Raw genomic sequence first — 16,244 nt, 5'->3', positions numbered from 1 at the left:
CACAGGTAAAGGGCATTGTTTAATTAAGTACTTTAATCACATATAAATAGGGGGTAGCTGGGACACTGGGGTGTGGGAGGAGAGTCATGATACTGAACAAAGTCAGTAAACTCTCTTGATAGAAAGAAGCTCTGTGTCTTGGTTTTGACTTCGTCAACCAGCTTGGATCATAAATGCTGGCATGGATTGATAGGGCTGAATAGCCTGTTCCTGTGCCTTTTGTCCTATGCAATCCTATATAATTGGCTATAAAACAGTTTGAGATGTCCTGAAATTGTGAAAGGAGCTATATAAAGCAAGTTTTTCTTTTTGTTGTGAAACATACAACGTTAAAGTACAGATAGGCTGAACAGTGCTGCTTCCCACCTCTTTACTCTCTTCCGCCACCTTCTCTGCCTATCCATCCTCTCCCCCCTCTCCCCACACCCCACCAACCCCTCAACTTAACACTTCCATTGATCGGAATGATATAAGATTACCCAGTAAACTTTGCACTCCCTCGTCTTCTTCATGTCTCCCCCTAGGCTTGGCCCTGAACTCAGTGTTTAAGTGCTGTCTGTATACATTGCCTATCTGTGAGTAAGTAATTGCTGAGCTCTGAGGAAAGCTTAAACCATTTATCCATTGATCAGGAGACAGTGTTCCACTGTATCCACTCTGCAGACTCAGTGATTCATGCCCTGTTAATCATGCTGAATGCAATCTAAAATATTATTTCACGAGTGAGCATATAGTTAAAACATTAAAAGTGATGGACTACTGCAACTGATATCAGGAATGGATTTCACTCTAATGCAAGAGAGAACACAGGTTGGAATGCTCATTTTAAATCTCACAAAATTTGTGGTTCTTCTTAAGTCAATGGACTAAAACTAACACAATACATCATGGACACTGTGTACTACCACACGATACTTAAATACATCATACTCTATTATAATAAACTGTATAATCCTGTATATTACCACAATATGCCACTGATATTCTGTACAACAACATTGTACCAAGTACTGTACTGCCATAAATATTCCATCGACACTGTATACTGCTACAGTGAACTATACTCTATCACAATGTAACATGTACAATATAGGCTACTATAATGCTTAATATGTACTACTACAATGCATCATTGCTACTGTATATTATCACAATACACAGTTGCATACAACAACTTGCATTTATATAGCACCTTTAACATAATAAAAGTCCCAAGGTGCTTCACAAGAGCATTACAAAGCAAAGTTTGACATTGAGCTGCATAAGGAGATATTAGGGCACATGGCCAAAATCTTGGTGAAAGAGGGAGGTCTAAAGGAGTGCCTTAAAGAAAGAAAGATGGGTTGAGAGGTGTAGGGAGGGTCTCCAGAACTCAGGGGTTTGGCAGATTTAAGTACTGCCACCAAATAATGGAACAATGAAAATCAGGAATGCCCAAGCAGCCAGAATTAGAGGAGTGCAGGTACATTGAAGGGTTGTGGTGCTGGAGGAGATTACAGAGATAGGGAGGGGAGTGGTCATGGAGGAATTTGAAAACAATGATGAGAATTTTAAAATCGAGGCATTGGTTAACCAGGACCCATGTAGGTTAGTGAGGACAGGAGGAATGAGTAAACCAGACTTGGTGCAAGTTAGCAGAGTTTTGAATGACCTTAGGTTTGGAGATGATAGCTTGTATCAACCAGGAGTGCATTGGAATAATCAAGTCCATAGGTAACAAAGAAATAAATAAGGGTTTCAGTAGCAGATGAGCTGAAAAAGGGGTGGAATCATACCATGTTACAAAGGTGGAAATAGGCAATATTAGTGATGGCAAGAAGCTCATCTTAGGAGCAAATATGGCACTAAAGTTGCAAACAGTCTGATTCAGCCTCAGGTACTTGCCAGGGAGGGAGATAGAATCAATGGTTAGGGAATGGAGTTTGTAGCGGGGACCAAAGACAATGGTTTCGGTCTTTCCAATAGTTCTGTACATCCATTATTGAATGAAAGACAAGGAGCCTGATAATTTTGAGAAAGTAGAGGAGTCAAGAGGGGTGGTGGTGAGGCAGAGCTGGGTGTCATCACTGTATATGTTGAAACTGATGCTATGCTTTCAAATGATGTCACCAAAGGGCAGCATGCTGATAAAAAATAGGAGGATACCAAAGATAGATCACTTGGGGAAACCAGAGGTAACGGTGTGGAAATGAGAACAAGAGTGGTTGCAATTGATTCTCTGGCTATGTTTAGATAAAAACGGAACCAGGCAAGTGCAGACTCACCCAGATGGATGTTGGTGCAGAGGATGAGGAGGATGGTGTGGTCAACCAAGCCAAAGGCTACAGACAGAGAAGGATGGAGAGGGAAAACTTACCTTTGCCACAGTCATATTGGATGTCAATTGTGATTTTGGTAAGACAAATCATCATTTGATATTGCAGAGCTTGAGAATTGCTGGAAAAAGAGATATGTCAAAGCTTTTCATCTTGCAATCATCAGGACACTTCACAAGAATACCAATATAAGGGACAATTCAAAAATTTATTCTGTATGAGAAGAGAATGCTGAATGTTTGGCAAGTGGAGTCTTTTTGGTAGAGGCATTGCCATGGAGGATACACCAGTGATGGTGACTGACAGTTAACTCCCATGCAATGCTTGAAATTTAAGCCAGGCAGCTTGACCCTGATTGGTCAAGGCATTGTCCTGAGGAATGTGTCAGCAAATGGCTGTCACTTATTTTGTTTAGGTGCCATGTGTGTACATATTCTTACTGTCTGCAAAGAACAGGGCCCTGTGTATTAACATATGGAGCTTCAATGCACATAAATGCGTCACACTTCTTTGCAGATAGAAAGAACATATACACACACTGCACCTGTTTCAGCTAAACAAATGGCAACACCTCTGCCAGTCAAAGTCCATTTGCCAACCAATCAGCACTCTCTTCTCATATGGTATAAATTGTTGTTTTCCTCCTAATATTGGTATTCTTGTTAAGTGTCCTGATGAGTGCAAAAGGCTTTGACATGTCTCTTTTTTCAGCAATTTTGCTGACAGCTATTTCAGCACTGCGACGGGCAGAAACCTGATTGGAGGGATTCAAAATTGGAGTTCTGGAAAATATAAATATGGATTTGGGAGGCAACAACACGTTCAAGGAAATTGGAGAGGAAATGGCATTTGATAAGGGGCTGCAGATTGGAAGGACAGTGGGGTCAACATTGGTTTTCTGAGAAGGCTGATTGCAACAGATTAGAGAGATGGAGAGGCCAACACCTGAAGTGAGACAACTGTGAATAGCTGTTAACTTGGTAGTCAGGAAGGGAAATTGGTTTATTAGCAGTTTAGTGGGAAAAGGATCTCAGGGACAAGATGAACTTGGAGAGGGCATGCTGTCTGATTGCACACAGAATATATGTCAGCATGTTATCATTAAAAAACCTGCAAAAAGAAAATGCATCAGGTTATAGTCAGCGTAGGAATTGGAATCAGGAATGTAACCCCAACACCAGGGAGAAGGCCAGCAGCGCCTTGCAGTTAAAGACACCAAGCGAAGGAAAAATCATTCTGTTATCGGTATTTACACTTATATACAATATATATTTATATTTGTAAGTATATTTATATTTATTTGTGCTAATATATAGTTATATATAGAAAGATATAATATATAGAAAATTGGGGATTTGGAGTAACCTGTCAGTCAGCTAGACTTGTTTTGTTCACTACGCATTATAAACATTGCAAAACGATTTTCTCTGATAGCGAGAATGGCTTCACCAGAAGGACTGGTGTGAGAGAACTCTTTCGCCATTTGATGATGAGGTTCAGGTGGAGGTCAGTGAGGCAACAGCGGTTTATTAAAATAGAAGGCAGCCCCACTCTGCAGACAGCAGCAGAGCAGAAGTTCAAGTCAGTCAGAGCATCCTAAATCAGACAAAGTTGCGCCAGGGAGGTCCAGGTGCATGAGGGTTGAATGTAGCTGTCTGCCTCTGCCTGCTCCCTGGTGGATGCTTCCTGGCAATTGATCAAGGGCGACATTAGCAGAGGAGCAGAACATGTAGGCAATGGTTAATGAATCTCAGCAACAACAATAAAAAAACACCACTGATTTCAGGCGGGGTAATTCTTTGTCACCCAAGGTGTTCCTGGCTAAGTGATCTCAAAAGGATCCAAGAGGATTGAGCAGATTTTGTTTTAATCAGAATGATGGAAAGCTGCAGCATTTTGGTTTGTTGGCAGACTCCCAGTTTCATTGCTGGAACTGCAGCAACAATGCACATCAACATTTACTTGTGATGCCAGAAGGGGCAGTCACATCTGCTATACGCCCCCGTGCTTTGGTAACTCAACAACAGCAGACAGTAATTTTATACAGCAAAGAATCTGAGCAGCCCTTGGGGTTGCTTTGTCTGGAGCTCCTGGATTCAAATTCAAGTTGGCAATGTCTTATTCCACTGAGGCCCTGTTGAAGAAATACTATGTATTTCTTGAAAGCAATGGTGCAGAGTGAGAGAGAGGGGGTGAAAAGGAGAAAAGAAAAGAGAGTCATACAGAAAGAGGAAAATGAAGAACTGAATGTAAAAGAAACTCTAAGGAGGGAAATTTTTTTTTAAAAACTTTCATTAATGTAACACCTTACATGGTCTCAGGACTTGGCAAAATACGTTACAGCCAATAAAATACTTTTGAAGTATAGTCACTGCCGTGACATTAGAAATGCAACAGCCAATTTACTAGCAACAAGGTTCTAAAAACAGCAGTGTGATCATGACCAGATGATGTTGGCTGAGGAATAAATATTGGCCAGGACACTGGGGGAACTTCCCTTGCTCTTCTTTGAAATAGTGCCATTAGATCTTTTGCATCTATTTGAGAAGGCTGGCACACTGGTGCAGTATTGAGCGAGTGCTGCACTTGTCTTTCTGAGACAGTAGACTGAGGACCCATCTGGCCTGTCATGTGTAAAGATCCCATGGCACTAGTTCAAAGAAGTATAGGGATTCCAACCAATATTTATCCCTCAATCAATGTCATTAAAAATAGCTATTTAAAAAATCAGGCTATCTGGTCATTATCTCAGTGCTGTTTGTGAGACCTTGCAGTGTGCAAATTGACTGCTGTATTTCCAACATTACACCCGCAGCTGCACTTTAAAAGTACATCACTGGCTACTTTTAAAGTGCTTTGAGACATTCCAAGTTTGTGAATGGTGCTATATAAATGCAGGACATTCTCAAGAGCAATTATGAATGAGCAACAAATGCTGGCCTTGCCAGCGATGCCCACATCCCATGAAAGGATAAAAAAAAATCTTCTTTAAAAAGTAGCTCCAGTACTAGATTCCTAACTGACCCGTAGAACAGGCCAGGGTAATTGGGCCAAGGAACATTCCAAATTCAGACCTCAGCTTGTTCCACGAGTCAGTTTGGAATCTGTACCGGTGCTATAGGAAGGAAGGCTGAGGTGTTCGGGGCATGGGGTACATTGGGGGGGCGTGGTGGTGCAGGGGACAGCGTCTCCCACACCAGCTGGAAACAACAGAGATCTGCCCACAGCCTTAGAAAGGGGAATCCCAAACATAAAAAAAAATAAAATTATCTTTATTTGTTATCCCCAAGCGACAATCCTGGTATGAACTTTATCTCATTCCACCTCAGGTTGGGCCTAGAGCGGCTGATCAGGGAGATACACCTTGTCTGACCAGGTATATCTTTACAGCTCTACTCTCATCCCTTTGAGGGCCTGGCTTATAGGAGCTTTTGTCGATGTCACATTCTCAATGGGACTCAATGGACCAGCTTTGTTTATTGTATTGTATTTAATTCACATTTAAGGAACCTCAGGCAGAGATGATATCTCACTGCCAGTGAAGTACTAATACTAAATTATTTTAAAAATATATCCTGACCATTTAAGCACAAACCAGCTGACAGCAACTTCCATATCACCTGAGAAACCAAGAGAACAAAAACAGCCAATCCCAGCTCAGAGCCAGCTGCAGCGCTGTAATAGCCCTTGATGTTCTAGGGAGCTACGGAAAGAATAATAACATAATCAGGCTTCCTGTTGATGGATCCTATCCACTCGCCCTTCCTGCAAAGGAGATGTTATGGCTGTAAGAAAAATCGGGAGGAAAAATGGTTTCTCAGTCAAACTACTCCTTTTAGTGCATCTTTGCCATTGCCTTGTTCAGTCGATTGTTTCAACATTCTTTGAAAACCCCCGTTGGCTGGCTCTCGGTGTTGCATCTGGAGAATGGGCCCCTAGACAGTGTACTGGAGAGCTGCTGGCCCCTGTGGAACTGCACCTCCGCAAGAAGTCAGGGCCTCCTGTACACCTCCCACAACTGTGAGTTCCACCATCTAGAAAGGCAGGAGCAGCAGGAGCTCAGGGACACCATCACCTCCAAGTTCCCTCCAAGTCATGCACCAACCTGACTTGAACATATAACCACTGTTTCTTCATGATCACTGGGTCAAAATCTTAAAACTCACTACCTAATGGCATTACCTTTCCCTCAGACTTCAGCAGTTTAAGAAGATGGCCGCTCTTAAGGGCGACTAAGGATGGGCGAAAAATCTCGGCCTTGGTAAGGTAGCATAGCCAAGGATGAAAACACACAGTGGGGAAGAGAAACAGTGTGAAAAATAAGGGTTAAATTTACTGGTGTATGGGGAAGCAAATAAGCTGTGTGGTTTTAGGTGAAACTGAACATCAAAATGTGCACACATGCAGAAGAAACAGAAATATTTGTGCATAGACATAGGTTTGCGAGGACACAGGCATTTCATCTCCCTCACCTCTCCAGAGCACCCCTCCTTCCGCATGTAACTTCTGATACAGGTCCATATTTTGCTCTTTGACAGCATAGCGCCCCCTGTGGCCACCTCAAAGTTCTCATAGCTGCCATACATCTGCACCACACTCTTCATAATCCGTACAGCCTGGAAGAAAAATAAGGGAATCGAATTGTGGTTACTTCACAGCATCTCATTCGGGCTCTTTTCCAGTTATTGGCCTCCCATCTGGCCTTGCGTGAGTTTCTGCCTATCTGATAGAGGACTCCTGAATTCTTACTCAACTCTTCTAAGAATGAGTCAACAGAGTTAGTGGAAACATTTATCCTTGCTAATCTGCAGCTCAATGAATATCTACAAGCTGCGGTAGCGAGCTCTGCAAAACAGAAGGTCTCAGCTTCATGCTGGGGTACACTCTATCAATTTAGATTGAGGGGGCAGCACTATAATGGTGTCCTCAAGCTCAAAGGGGCAATAGATAATAAGACCAGCCAAGATTTTCCCCATTGCTGGACAGAATAAACATGTGCAAGTATTTGGGAGGGAGGCAGGGTGGGGCGATACTAAGGGTGTACTGTACAAGCAGACTTGACAGATTTTGGATCAATTGTTAAAACTTTTTTAATATTCTTTCATGGGATGTGGGCATCACTGACAAGGCCAGCATTTATTGCCCATCCCTAATTGCCCTTGAACTGAGTGGCTTGCTAGGCCATTTCAGAGGGCAGTTAAGAATCAACCACATTGCTCTGGGTCACATGTAGGCAAGGTAAGGATGGCAGATTTCCTTCCCTAAAGGACATTAGCGAACCAGATGAGTTTTTACAACAATCAATAATAGTTTCATGGTGACCATTACTGAGGCTAGCTTTCAATTCTAGATTTATTATTTGAATTTAAATTTCAGCAGCTGCCATTGTGGGATTTAAACCTATGTCCGCAAAGAATTAGCCTGGGTCTCTGGATGATTAGTCCAGTGATGTTTCCGTTACACCACCATTTCCTCAAGGCCCCATTGGCCCTCTCAAATACAGTTGTAGCTAAAAAATAAAAGGGACAAACGCTTTAGAGAAATAAATACAAGTCAGGAATTAAGGGCAAGAGACATTGTATCTAAGTCTCCAATCATTATACCAAGAGTAGGCAAATGGCAAACTGGAAATCTACAGTAGATAGGGGGAGAGAGAGTGACACGCAGACTAGAATGATAGAGAGATAGAGGTGGAGGGAGGGAGAGAGAGAAAGAGAGAGATAGTCAATAAGATACAAGACAGAAGAAAATGGAGACAAATGGAGAGAGATAGTAAAAAACAAATGGAGACGCATGCTTAGGCAGAAACACACAAGCACATGTACATACGAAGCTGAAATAAATGTAAAACCTGTGCCACCATTTCAAAGCTGAGGCCTTGCAATAATTGAACCTCAGTAAAGGTTTCCCTTTGTTTAATCTGTGCCCCTTGACCTTGCTGTTTATCTGCTTTTGGATTAGACTACATGTGGCAACCAAAGGGCACTGATACCAATTGCAGTTGCGCCACCTAGTCCTGCCATGTCCACTGAATTGAGCAAAGACCAATGGCCAAATCTGGTGCTTTCAGCGCTGTAAACCTTGGCCACCCATTGATCAAATTCACTGAGCCATCAGGGCAGCTCAAAGAGAATTAAAATGATCAAACTAAACTTCATTAAACACAACTGTGATCAGTAAGCTTCAGGCAGCTAACCCAATTCTCCTGTCAGTACAAAGTTTTCTGCATGCTGCAGTTTAGAATTAAACCTTAAATTGAATTATATGTGAAACTGTGGATCATTGCAGGTGGATTAGAAAATCGACAGCAGCTGAACCACAAGACATGAGAGAAATGTGCTACTAAAATAAGCCAACTCCCAGGCAGAAACTGCATTTTAACTGCAGTCTAACTGTAATCACTACCCCCCTCCCCAACCTCATTCTCTTCACCTATCATCTAGCAGGGCTGAGACCAGCTAACTTAGCATGGAACAAGGGTTAAATTTGGAGCTTTCCTGATCTGCATGATCCAGCACCATGCCATGCAATGCAATATACCCACTTTGCCATTAGAATCATTTATACGGACCTTGCTTTGCTGGTTTGCCCACCCAGCTCATTATAAAGGTGGTGACTAACATTCTGTTACAAGAACAGGATGCATTTATGTAGCACCATTAATGCAGTAAAACATCCCAAGGCACTTCACTGGATCAACAGCAAACAAAATAACACACCGAGCCACAAAAAGAGATGTTAGGGCAGGTGATCAAACTAAAAGAGGCAAGTTGGAAGAAAAGTCTTCTTGAAGGAGAGAGGACAATGCAAAGGTTTAGGGAGAGGATTCCTGAGCTTTGAGTCTTGAAAGTTGAAGGCAAAGTCCAAATGGTGGAGTGATGGAAATTGGAGGTACACAGGAGGCCAGAATTGGAGGAGAATAGAGAGAAATCTGGGAAGATTGTAGGACTGGAGAGGTTTCAGAGATAGGTAAGATCAAAAGTTATGGAGAAATTTAACACAAGGATGAGAATTTTAAACTTATGGCACTGCCAGAGTTGGAGCCAACATGTGTCAGAGAACACAGGGTTATGGATGAATGGGAGTTGGCGAGAGTTAGGGATTGGGCAGCAGAATTTGTCAATGAGCTGAAATTTATGACACATGGAAGATCAGAGGCCAGCAGGAAGGCTTTGGCATTTTCGAGCCTGGAGGTAACAAAAGCACAGAAGTAACAGAATCTAATGACTCGAGAAGAAGTTCTCACCTGTTCGATGAAGCGGTCAGAGGCTACGCTGTACTTGCTCATTATGCTGCTGCTGAGGGGCTCTGAATACTCAAACTGAGGATTGTAGGCATACTTGGACTGGAAGAATATCTCTTTCTCTTTGTCGACATTTATTGGTCTTAGTGCAACCAAGAGGCACGGGCTTTTAACAGGCGGTGGTTCTCGTGCATTGTACCTGGCTATGTGAGGGAGAGAGGTGGCGTTCCTCATCCGGGCCCGGGAGCAATCCGAGCCAGTGCTGTTCACGCTGTATGAACTTTCGCTCCGCCTCATCCAGCTGCAGTGTCCATTACTGACCAGGCTTGAGCCAGCTCCTAGCGACCTGCTGACCTTCAAGCTGCAAGTGACTGGCCCCGGTGCCTGTGATACAGCTCTTAATGGCACCTCTGGGTGCATGGGAGCGAGGCTGCTGTGCGACCGAATCCCATTCTTCTCACCGCTCTTTCTCTCGGCCACTTTCTTGAGTACTTTGGACGGGCCCGCCCTCTTGCTCTCCTGAGGCCCGGCCAAGGTCTGCGCTCCTGGATCAAGCACCATCTCCGAACCCAGGTAGCAGTATGCTGGGAAGTTGAAATTTACCCTCGATCTACCCTTCTGCACAATGGAAAGAAGAAATGATATCAATTGGGGTCAACTTCACTTTAATTTGACACCTCACTTCTGCCCAAGGAAGTGGAATTGCCAATTTTAAAAGGAGTCCGACATTAGGTCTGAATCCAAGGTTTAAATTAAAACATTTCAAAAAACACAAAGGCTTCCTTTGATGGCCCACATAGCCAGACATTTTAGTGCCTAATTTACACCGTCTGGTTTTTTGATCCACTGAATTCAACAGAGTAAAACTGGGGGTTTAATATGGCCTTCTGACACAAGCCTGCCCATGCATTACCCCGAGAGTCACTGAGCCACATAGATCAGTATGGTCTCTGGTTCAATCTCTAGCAAGGTGACAGTAGGCATGCTACACAATTGGAATCAGTGCCACTGGTTTAGAGGCCCAAGTGACCATCCGGCAAGGTGGCAATCACGATCGAACATTCTGAGAAAAAGGGACAAAGAAATTATCTTCTCTGACAAAAGCAAAATACTGCAGATGTTGGAAATCGGAAATAAAAACAGAAAATACTAGGAATGCTCAGCAGGTCTCCCATCATCTGTGGAGAGAGAGAAACAGAGTTAATGTCTGTGACCTTTAATCAGAACTTAAATCGGCATTGAGCTGTGCATAACAGCAATCATTCTACAATGGACATCAAGATGCCCACTTTATAGCAACTAGAATATTTAGTCTCATAAGCTTAGGTCAGATTGAACACAGCTGGCTCTGGGAATCCCAAGGGATGCCTAACTTCAGCCAGTATCTGGCTGAAACCCCATGAGCCAAGGGGAAGACAGTGCCATTAAAGGGGGAGACAGTGGTATAATGGTAATATCACTGGGCTAATAATCCAGAGGCACAAGCTTAATCTTTGGGGACATGGGTTCACACCCACCATGGCAGCTGGCAGAATTTAAACTCAATTAACGGAAAATCTGGAATTGAAAGCTAGTCTCAATAATGATATTTATTTATTCGTTCTTGGGATGGGGGTGTCACTGGCCAGGCCAGCACTTATTGCCCATCGCTAATTGCCCTTGAGAACTGAGTTGCTTGCTAGGCAACCAGGTGACCATGAAACTATCACCAGTTGTTGTAAAAACCCATCTGGTTCACTACTGCCCTTCAGGCAAAGAAATCTGTTGTCCTTAACTGGTCTGGCCTACATGTGACTCCAGACAGACTGACTCTTAACTGTTCCCTGAAATGGCTTAGCGAGCCACTCAGTTCAAGGGCAATTAGGAACGGGTAACAAATTTGCATTGTCGTTTAATCCTCCTGTGCTTAGGCAGCGGCCTATTCTCAATGCAAGGAGAGGTCAGCAATTTCAAATATTAGGAGATCGGCTTCTTATAATATATAATATATATGCTTATAGGATTATCAAAAAGTAATTCTTTCACCTGGTTGAGTCTTACTGTGATGTATTTTACAACAGCAACTTGCATTTATACAGCAGCTTTATTGTTGCAAAACATTTCAAGACATTTCACAGGAGTGTAATCAGACAAAATCTACAAGTGTGGCAGAGTTGGGTTGAATGGCCTGTTTCTGTGCTTTGTGTCCCATGTAAAAATCTGGTACCAAACCACATTAGGAGATATTAGGACAGGTAACTAAAATCTTGATCAAAGAGGTAGGTCATGAATAAAGATTGACAGAAAGGCACAAACAGTATGCAGTCACTAACCAGTAAAGGGGAACACATGTTACAATAGCAGGTGTGCAGATTAAATTGGCTGCTGTCCCAGTGGTCTAAATTTAAAATCTGCTTCTACTCTGACATGTCTACGTCTGGTGGAGGATGGGCGTTGCTGGCTTTCACACTGCAGCAGCTGTTATGACCACATTTCCTATCGCTTCCTGGCATTCTCACTGCTGAGCTGGTGCGGCTTTGATACATAAACAATCAGAGAGAGGCCTGTGTCCCAGGTGAAACTGTGGGACTGTCTTGGAATCCACTGACTTCTTGATAATTCTGTGAGGAAGTAATGAAGGCCTACATCCATTGGAAGTCGAAACATGAATCAAATAATAGTACTAAAATGGCTGAAAACTGAATAAACAACAATGTGATGGGATCAGGTCCACTCCCATTGGCTTCAACAGAACAAAAAATCAAGCAAGATGTAAAACGCAGATGGCCCATCCCATCCAATCAGTTTTCTGCAGTGTGTTAGGTTATAATTACCCTTTATCTCTTTGTTATTTGAATGACCTCATTGAATTTTAAAATGATACAGCACAGAAGGAAGCCATTCAGTCCATTATGTCTACGCCCATTCTGTGGAAAAAGACCATTCAATTAGTCCCACTATCTTGCTTTCTCACTTTGGCCTGCGAGTTTTTATCCAATTCGAGTATTTATCCAACTCCCTTTTGAAATTATTATTTTTTTTTCCTTTCCCCACTCTTTCAAGTACTGCATTTCAAATCACACTTCTTTTCTGTCTTCCTGCCACTTCTGTTTCTTTTGCCAATTACCTTAAATTTATGTCCTCTGGTTACTGATCCTCCTGCAACTAGAAACTCTTTCTCCTCATTAACTCTAACAAACCCCTTCATGATTTTTAACATGCAGCAAATTTTCCTGGAACCCTCTCTGCTCTAAGGAGAATAACACCAGCCTCTCCAATCTCTCCACATAACTGAAGTCCCTCATCCCCAGTACCATTGTAGCAAATACCCTCTGCACACGCTGTTAAGGCTTTGACATCTTTCCCAAAGTCTTATGCACAGAATGTTATCTTCTTTAAGGTCCTCCCATTGCTCATTTACTGTTTTACCTGCTGATTTTCAATTCTAGTCTACCTGGGCCAAATCCCTTTCCAACTCAGTGAAATTAGAAACAAAAGTAGAAAATGCTGGAAAAACTCAGCAGGTCTAACATCATCTGTGGAGAGAAGAACAGAGTTAACGTTTTGAGTCCATTATGCATTGCACAATGTGTGATTGTGCTGCTAAGATGAAACTGTGCGCCTTTGAGGCCCCAAAGTCCAATTGCTGTTAAGAAAACACTGGGTGAAATGAGGGCTTAAGTTAGTCTTCAAGTTGCACAGTGGGTATTAGAAGAATTTATTTTCAGCTACAATTCAGGGAATATGGGGAACAAACTCTTAGCAAAAGCTGTCAATTAGTTCCTGCAAAAAAACACTGTAGACTAGGAACATAATTGGAGACTACAGGAATAACACAGAGCTAAGGAAATAGTTAATATAACGCCAGGCTGCTGGGATCAATGATGAAATGTAGCCAGCCAGGTGTGAATAACAGGGCAGAAAGAGGAATAGACAGCGAGTAATTATTCTTGATATGGAACGCTAGCGATGGTTGGTACTCACCCCCGAAACTATCATAAGTTTCTATGATTCCCAAAGAAAATCTGCTCTTTGTTTTGTATAACGGGCTGGATCTTACTAGAAAAATAATAGTTCTGTCGAAGGGTCATGAGGACTCGAAACGTCAACTCTTTTCTTCTCCGCCGATGCTGCCAGACCTGCTGAGTTTTTCCAGGTAATTCTGTTTTTGTTTTAGAAAAATAATGTTGTGTTAATACATGAAAATCCCTAACTGTACGCTGCAATAAAATGCCCTGTGTCAGAAAGATCCCATTCAAGGTATTTTTAATTCCTTTTAAAGGTTTCCTTCCTTCTCCTTGTATGATTGCTTTGCTGATCTGTCTGATAATGGAAAGCAAGCATGTGACAGAGTAAGATGGAGCTGGGCAGCCTTGCTTGGGGCTGCTAATATGGATAATTTTCTGCTTTTCCAGGGCCTTGTGATCATCTCAAAAACAAGACGTCCATTTTCAACCTTCACAAGAAAGCCTCTGTTATCTCTTTGGTTCTATTATCTGATCTTGTTCCCACTGTTCTGCTGAATTCCATAAATCTGTGATCTTTGTAGAAAGTTTCGATTTCTAGTCACAGTACCCATCGCCCTGGGCCTCACATTACTCTAGCATATATCAACATCAGTGGTTCTCTGATTCGTTTCTTTATTTATTTTCACCATTTAAAAAAAAAAGCATGCTTGCCCAACTGAGGAGTTTACAGCTGGAAGTAATTTTTTTTTGTCACCTTCCTTCATTAACACCAATTCCCACTGCGGATAACAAGGTCATAATAAACAGCCATTGTCATTCAGGGGAGTCAGAGAGAGGGAGAGGGGGAAAATGAATGAGTCTACCTAATCCAAGCATTCACTTTAAGAATGGAAATGACAGTGGTTTGACAGGGGATCACTTTCCCACTTTGACAAGGTGGAGCCAGAGTCAGGGCAATAACTTGTCAAGAATGGGACAAACATTGACCATTAAAAACAGGCAGGGTTTTTATTTAAATCAATGGTTAATCCTTCATGGTGTTCCATTTGAACATGTGTGTATTGTTAGACTATATAGATATATATAATTTAATTTCCTGCTATTTCATTATTCATCTGCCAATACTGCATGTATGAGAAAATGGTAACCCCACTCCTCTCAAATTGTAAGCTATGACTCTGGCAATAGTTGAAGGATTACTTTTCACTGGAATCAGTTCAATCTGCTCTGAGATGTCACTTTGTCTTTGTGATGGCATTCCGTGTTGCAGTCATATGGTTAACAAGGATTAATAAACAATGGTTACCAAGGGCTAATGGCAGATACATTGTGCCCAAGGATCAATCATCATAGTGGAAATCAATGGGCAGCAGTTCCTAGAGAAACAGTCATGTCTGACTGAGGCCCATGGGTGATTAGTGTACAAAATAAGCCTTCTGAATGAAGCCTTTTCCCCACCTGACCAACATACGTTTCCCATATCAAAGCAATGACTACACTTCAAGAATAATAATTGGCTGTTAAGTGCTTTGAAATGTCTGGTGGTTGTGAAAAGGTCTACATAAATGCAAATCTTCTTTTCCTTTTGTTTTTGATCTACATTTATTGCCATTATTCCACAGTCTTGGCAGTCAATTGCAAAACAATCACATGATTAGATCCAGCCAATAACATTGATGGAAAGAGATTATGATTGGATGGTCATCTGATCGCTATGAGCCACTGAGATGGTCAAATGAAGGTCAGTGGTAGCACAAGGTAAAGACCAGCAACAGAAGGCCCCTTCAACCTGTTCCTACCTGTCAGAGCCAAAGTGTGACATCACATGAAAGGTAGATATCTCTTCCATGGCCTGAATTTTTCCTGCGTCAGGCAGGCTCGGCGGGAGCGGGCAGGGGCAGTCAGGAAGCCGACTGCCACCCGCGATTGGCTCCGCATTGCAATTTCATGCAGGCAGGCCAATTAAGGCCTGCCCTGAGTGGATCGCAAGCGGTAGCACTGAGTACTACCTGTGCGGGTGGGGGAAAGAGGGAGAGCAGGCCTGGTGCACAGTTCACACATGCACGCGAAGGAGCGCTTCAATCTCCCTGAGGCATGGAACTGCCTCAGGGAGATTGAAGCGCTTTTTGAAAAAATTAGTGAATGCAATAAAAATTCAATGAAACATGTCCCCTCATGTGGCTGTGTCACATGAGATGGGACATGTTTTTAATTTCAAGAGAAAGTTTTTATTTAATTTGAATAGCTTCAGGAAACCACATCCTGCTCGTAGATGAGGTTACCTAAAAAATGTAAAGGCCGCTTGGCCTTTCGCCTGCCCACCAACCATTAAGTTAGATGGGCAGCATAAACTTCAACTTAATTAACGTGTTAATGGCCTGAATAGGCCTTTCATTTATTGGCGGGCTTGCAGCCGACTCCAGTGTGCACCCGGCGAATAAAATATCGCAACTGTGCGCGGTGACGTCAGATCGCACACCCGACATCATTGTGTGTCATTTTGTGCTCTGGTGTGTAGGGCTCGTGATTGCATGCCAAAGGTAAAATTCTGACCCATGTCTCTTTTGATTGGCCAAGTGGTCTAACTCAGGAGACATTATTACAGCTGAAGAGTACAGTTAAGAAATTCATGTTTAAAATATTTAACACACAAATTAATTAATTAAATAGAATAGAGATGGCTGGGCAGGAGATGCGTTGCAGCTGTAGTATGTGGGAGCTGGTAGTCGTCAGTGGGAT

The 16,244-nt window shown here is 42.5% G+C and overlaps 1 protein-coding gene across 3 annotated transcripts in view; it reads right to left on the bottom strand.

The window, feature by feature from the left end:
* LOC121279633 (uncharacterized protein KIAA0895-like) overlaps nucleotides 1-16,244 on the bottom strand; it is a 94,486-nt gene that overhangs the window by 16,980 nt on the left and 61,262 nt on the right. For all 3 annotated transcript variants that reach the window (XM_041190823.1, XM_041190824.1, XM_041190825.1), the window contains exons 2-3: nucleotides 9,562-10,176; nucleotides 6,788-6,931 (exon numbers count right to left, since the gene is read on the bottom strand). In XM_041190823.1, the coding sequence (XP_041046757.1) occupies nucleotides 6,788-6,931; nucleotides 9,562-10,176 (759 nt within the window). The remainder of the gene's footprint in view (nucleotides 1-6,787; nucleotides 6,932-9,561; nucleotides 10,177-16,244) is intronic.

This window comes from Carcharodon carcharias, chromosome 7 (genome assembly GCF_017639515.1).
Source record: "Carcharodon carcharias isolate sCarCar2 chromosome 7, sCarCar2.pri, whole genome shotgun sequence".
Lineage (NCBI taxonomy): Eukaryota > Metazoa > Chordata > Chondrichthyes > Lamniformes > Lamnidae > Carcharodon > Carcharodon carcharias.
Note: the sequence above shows the minus strand (reverse complement) of the source record. Positions and strands in the feature narration are given on the sequence as shown.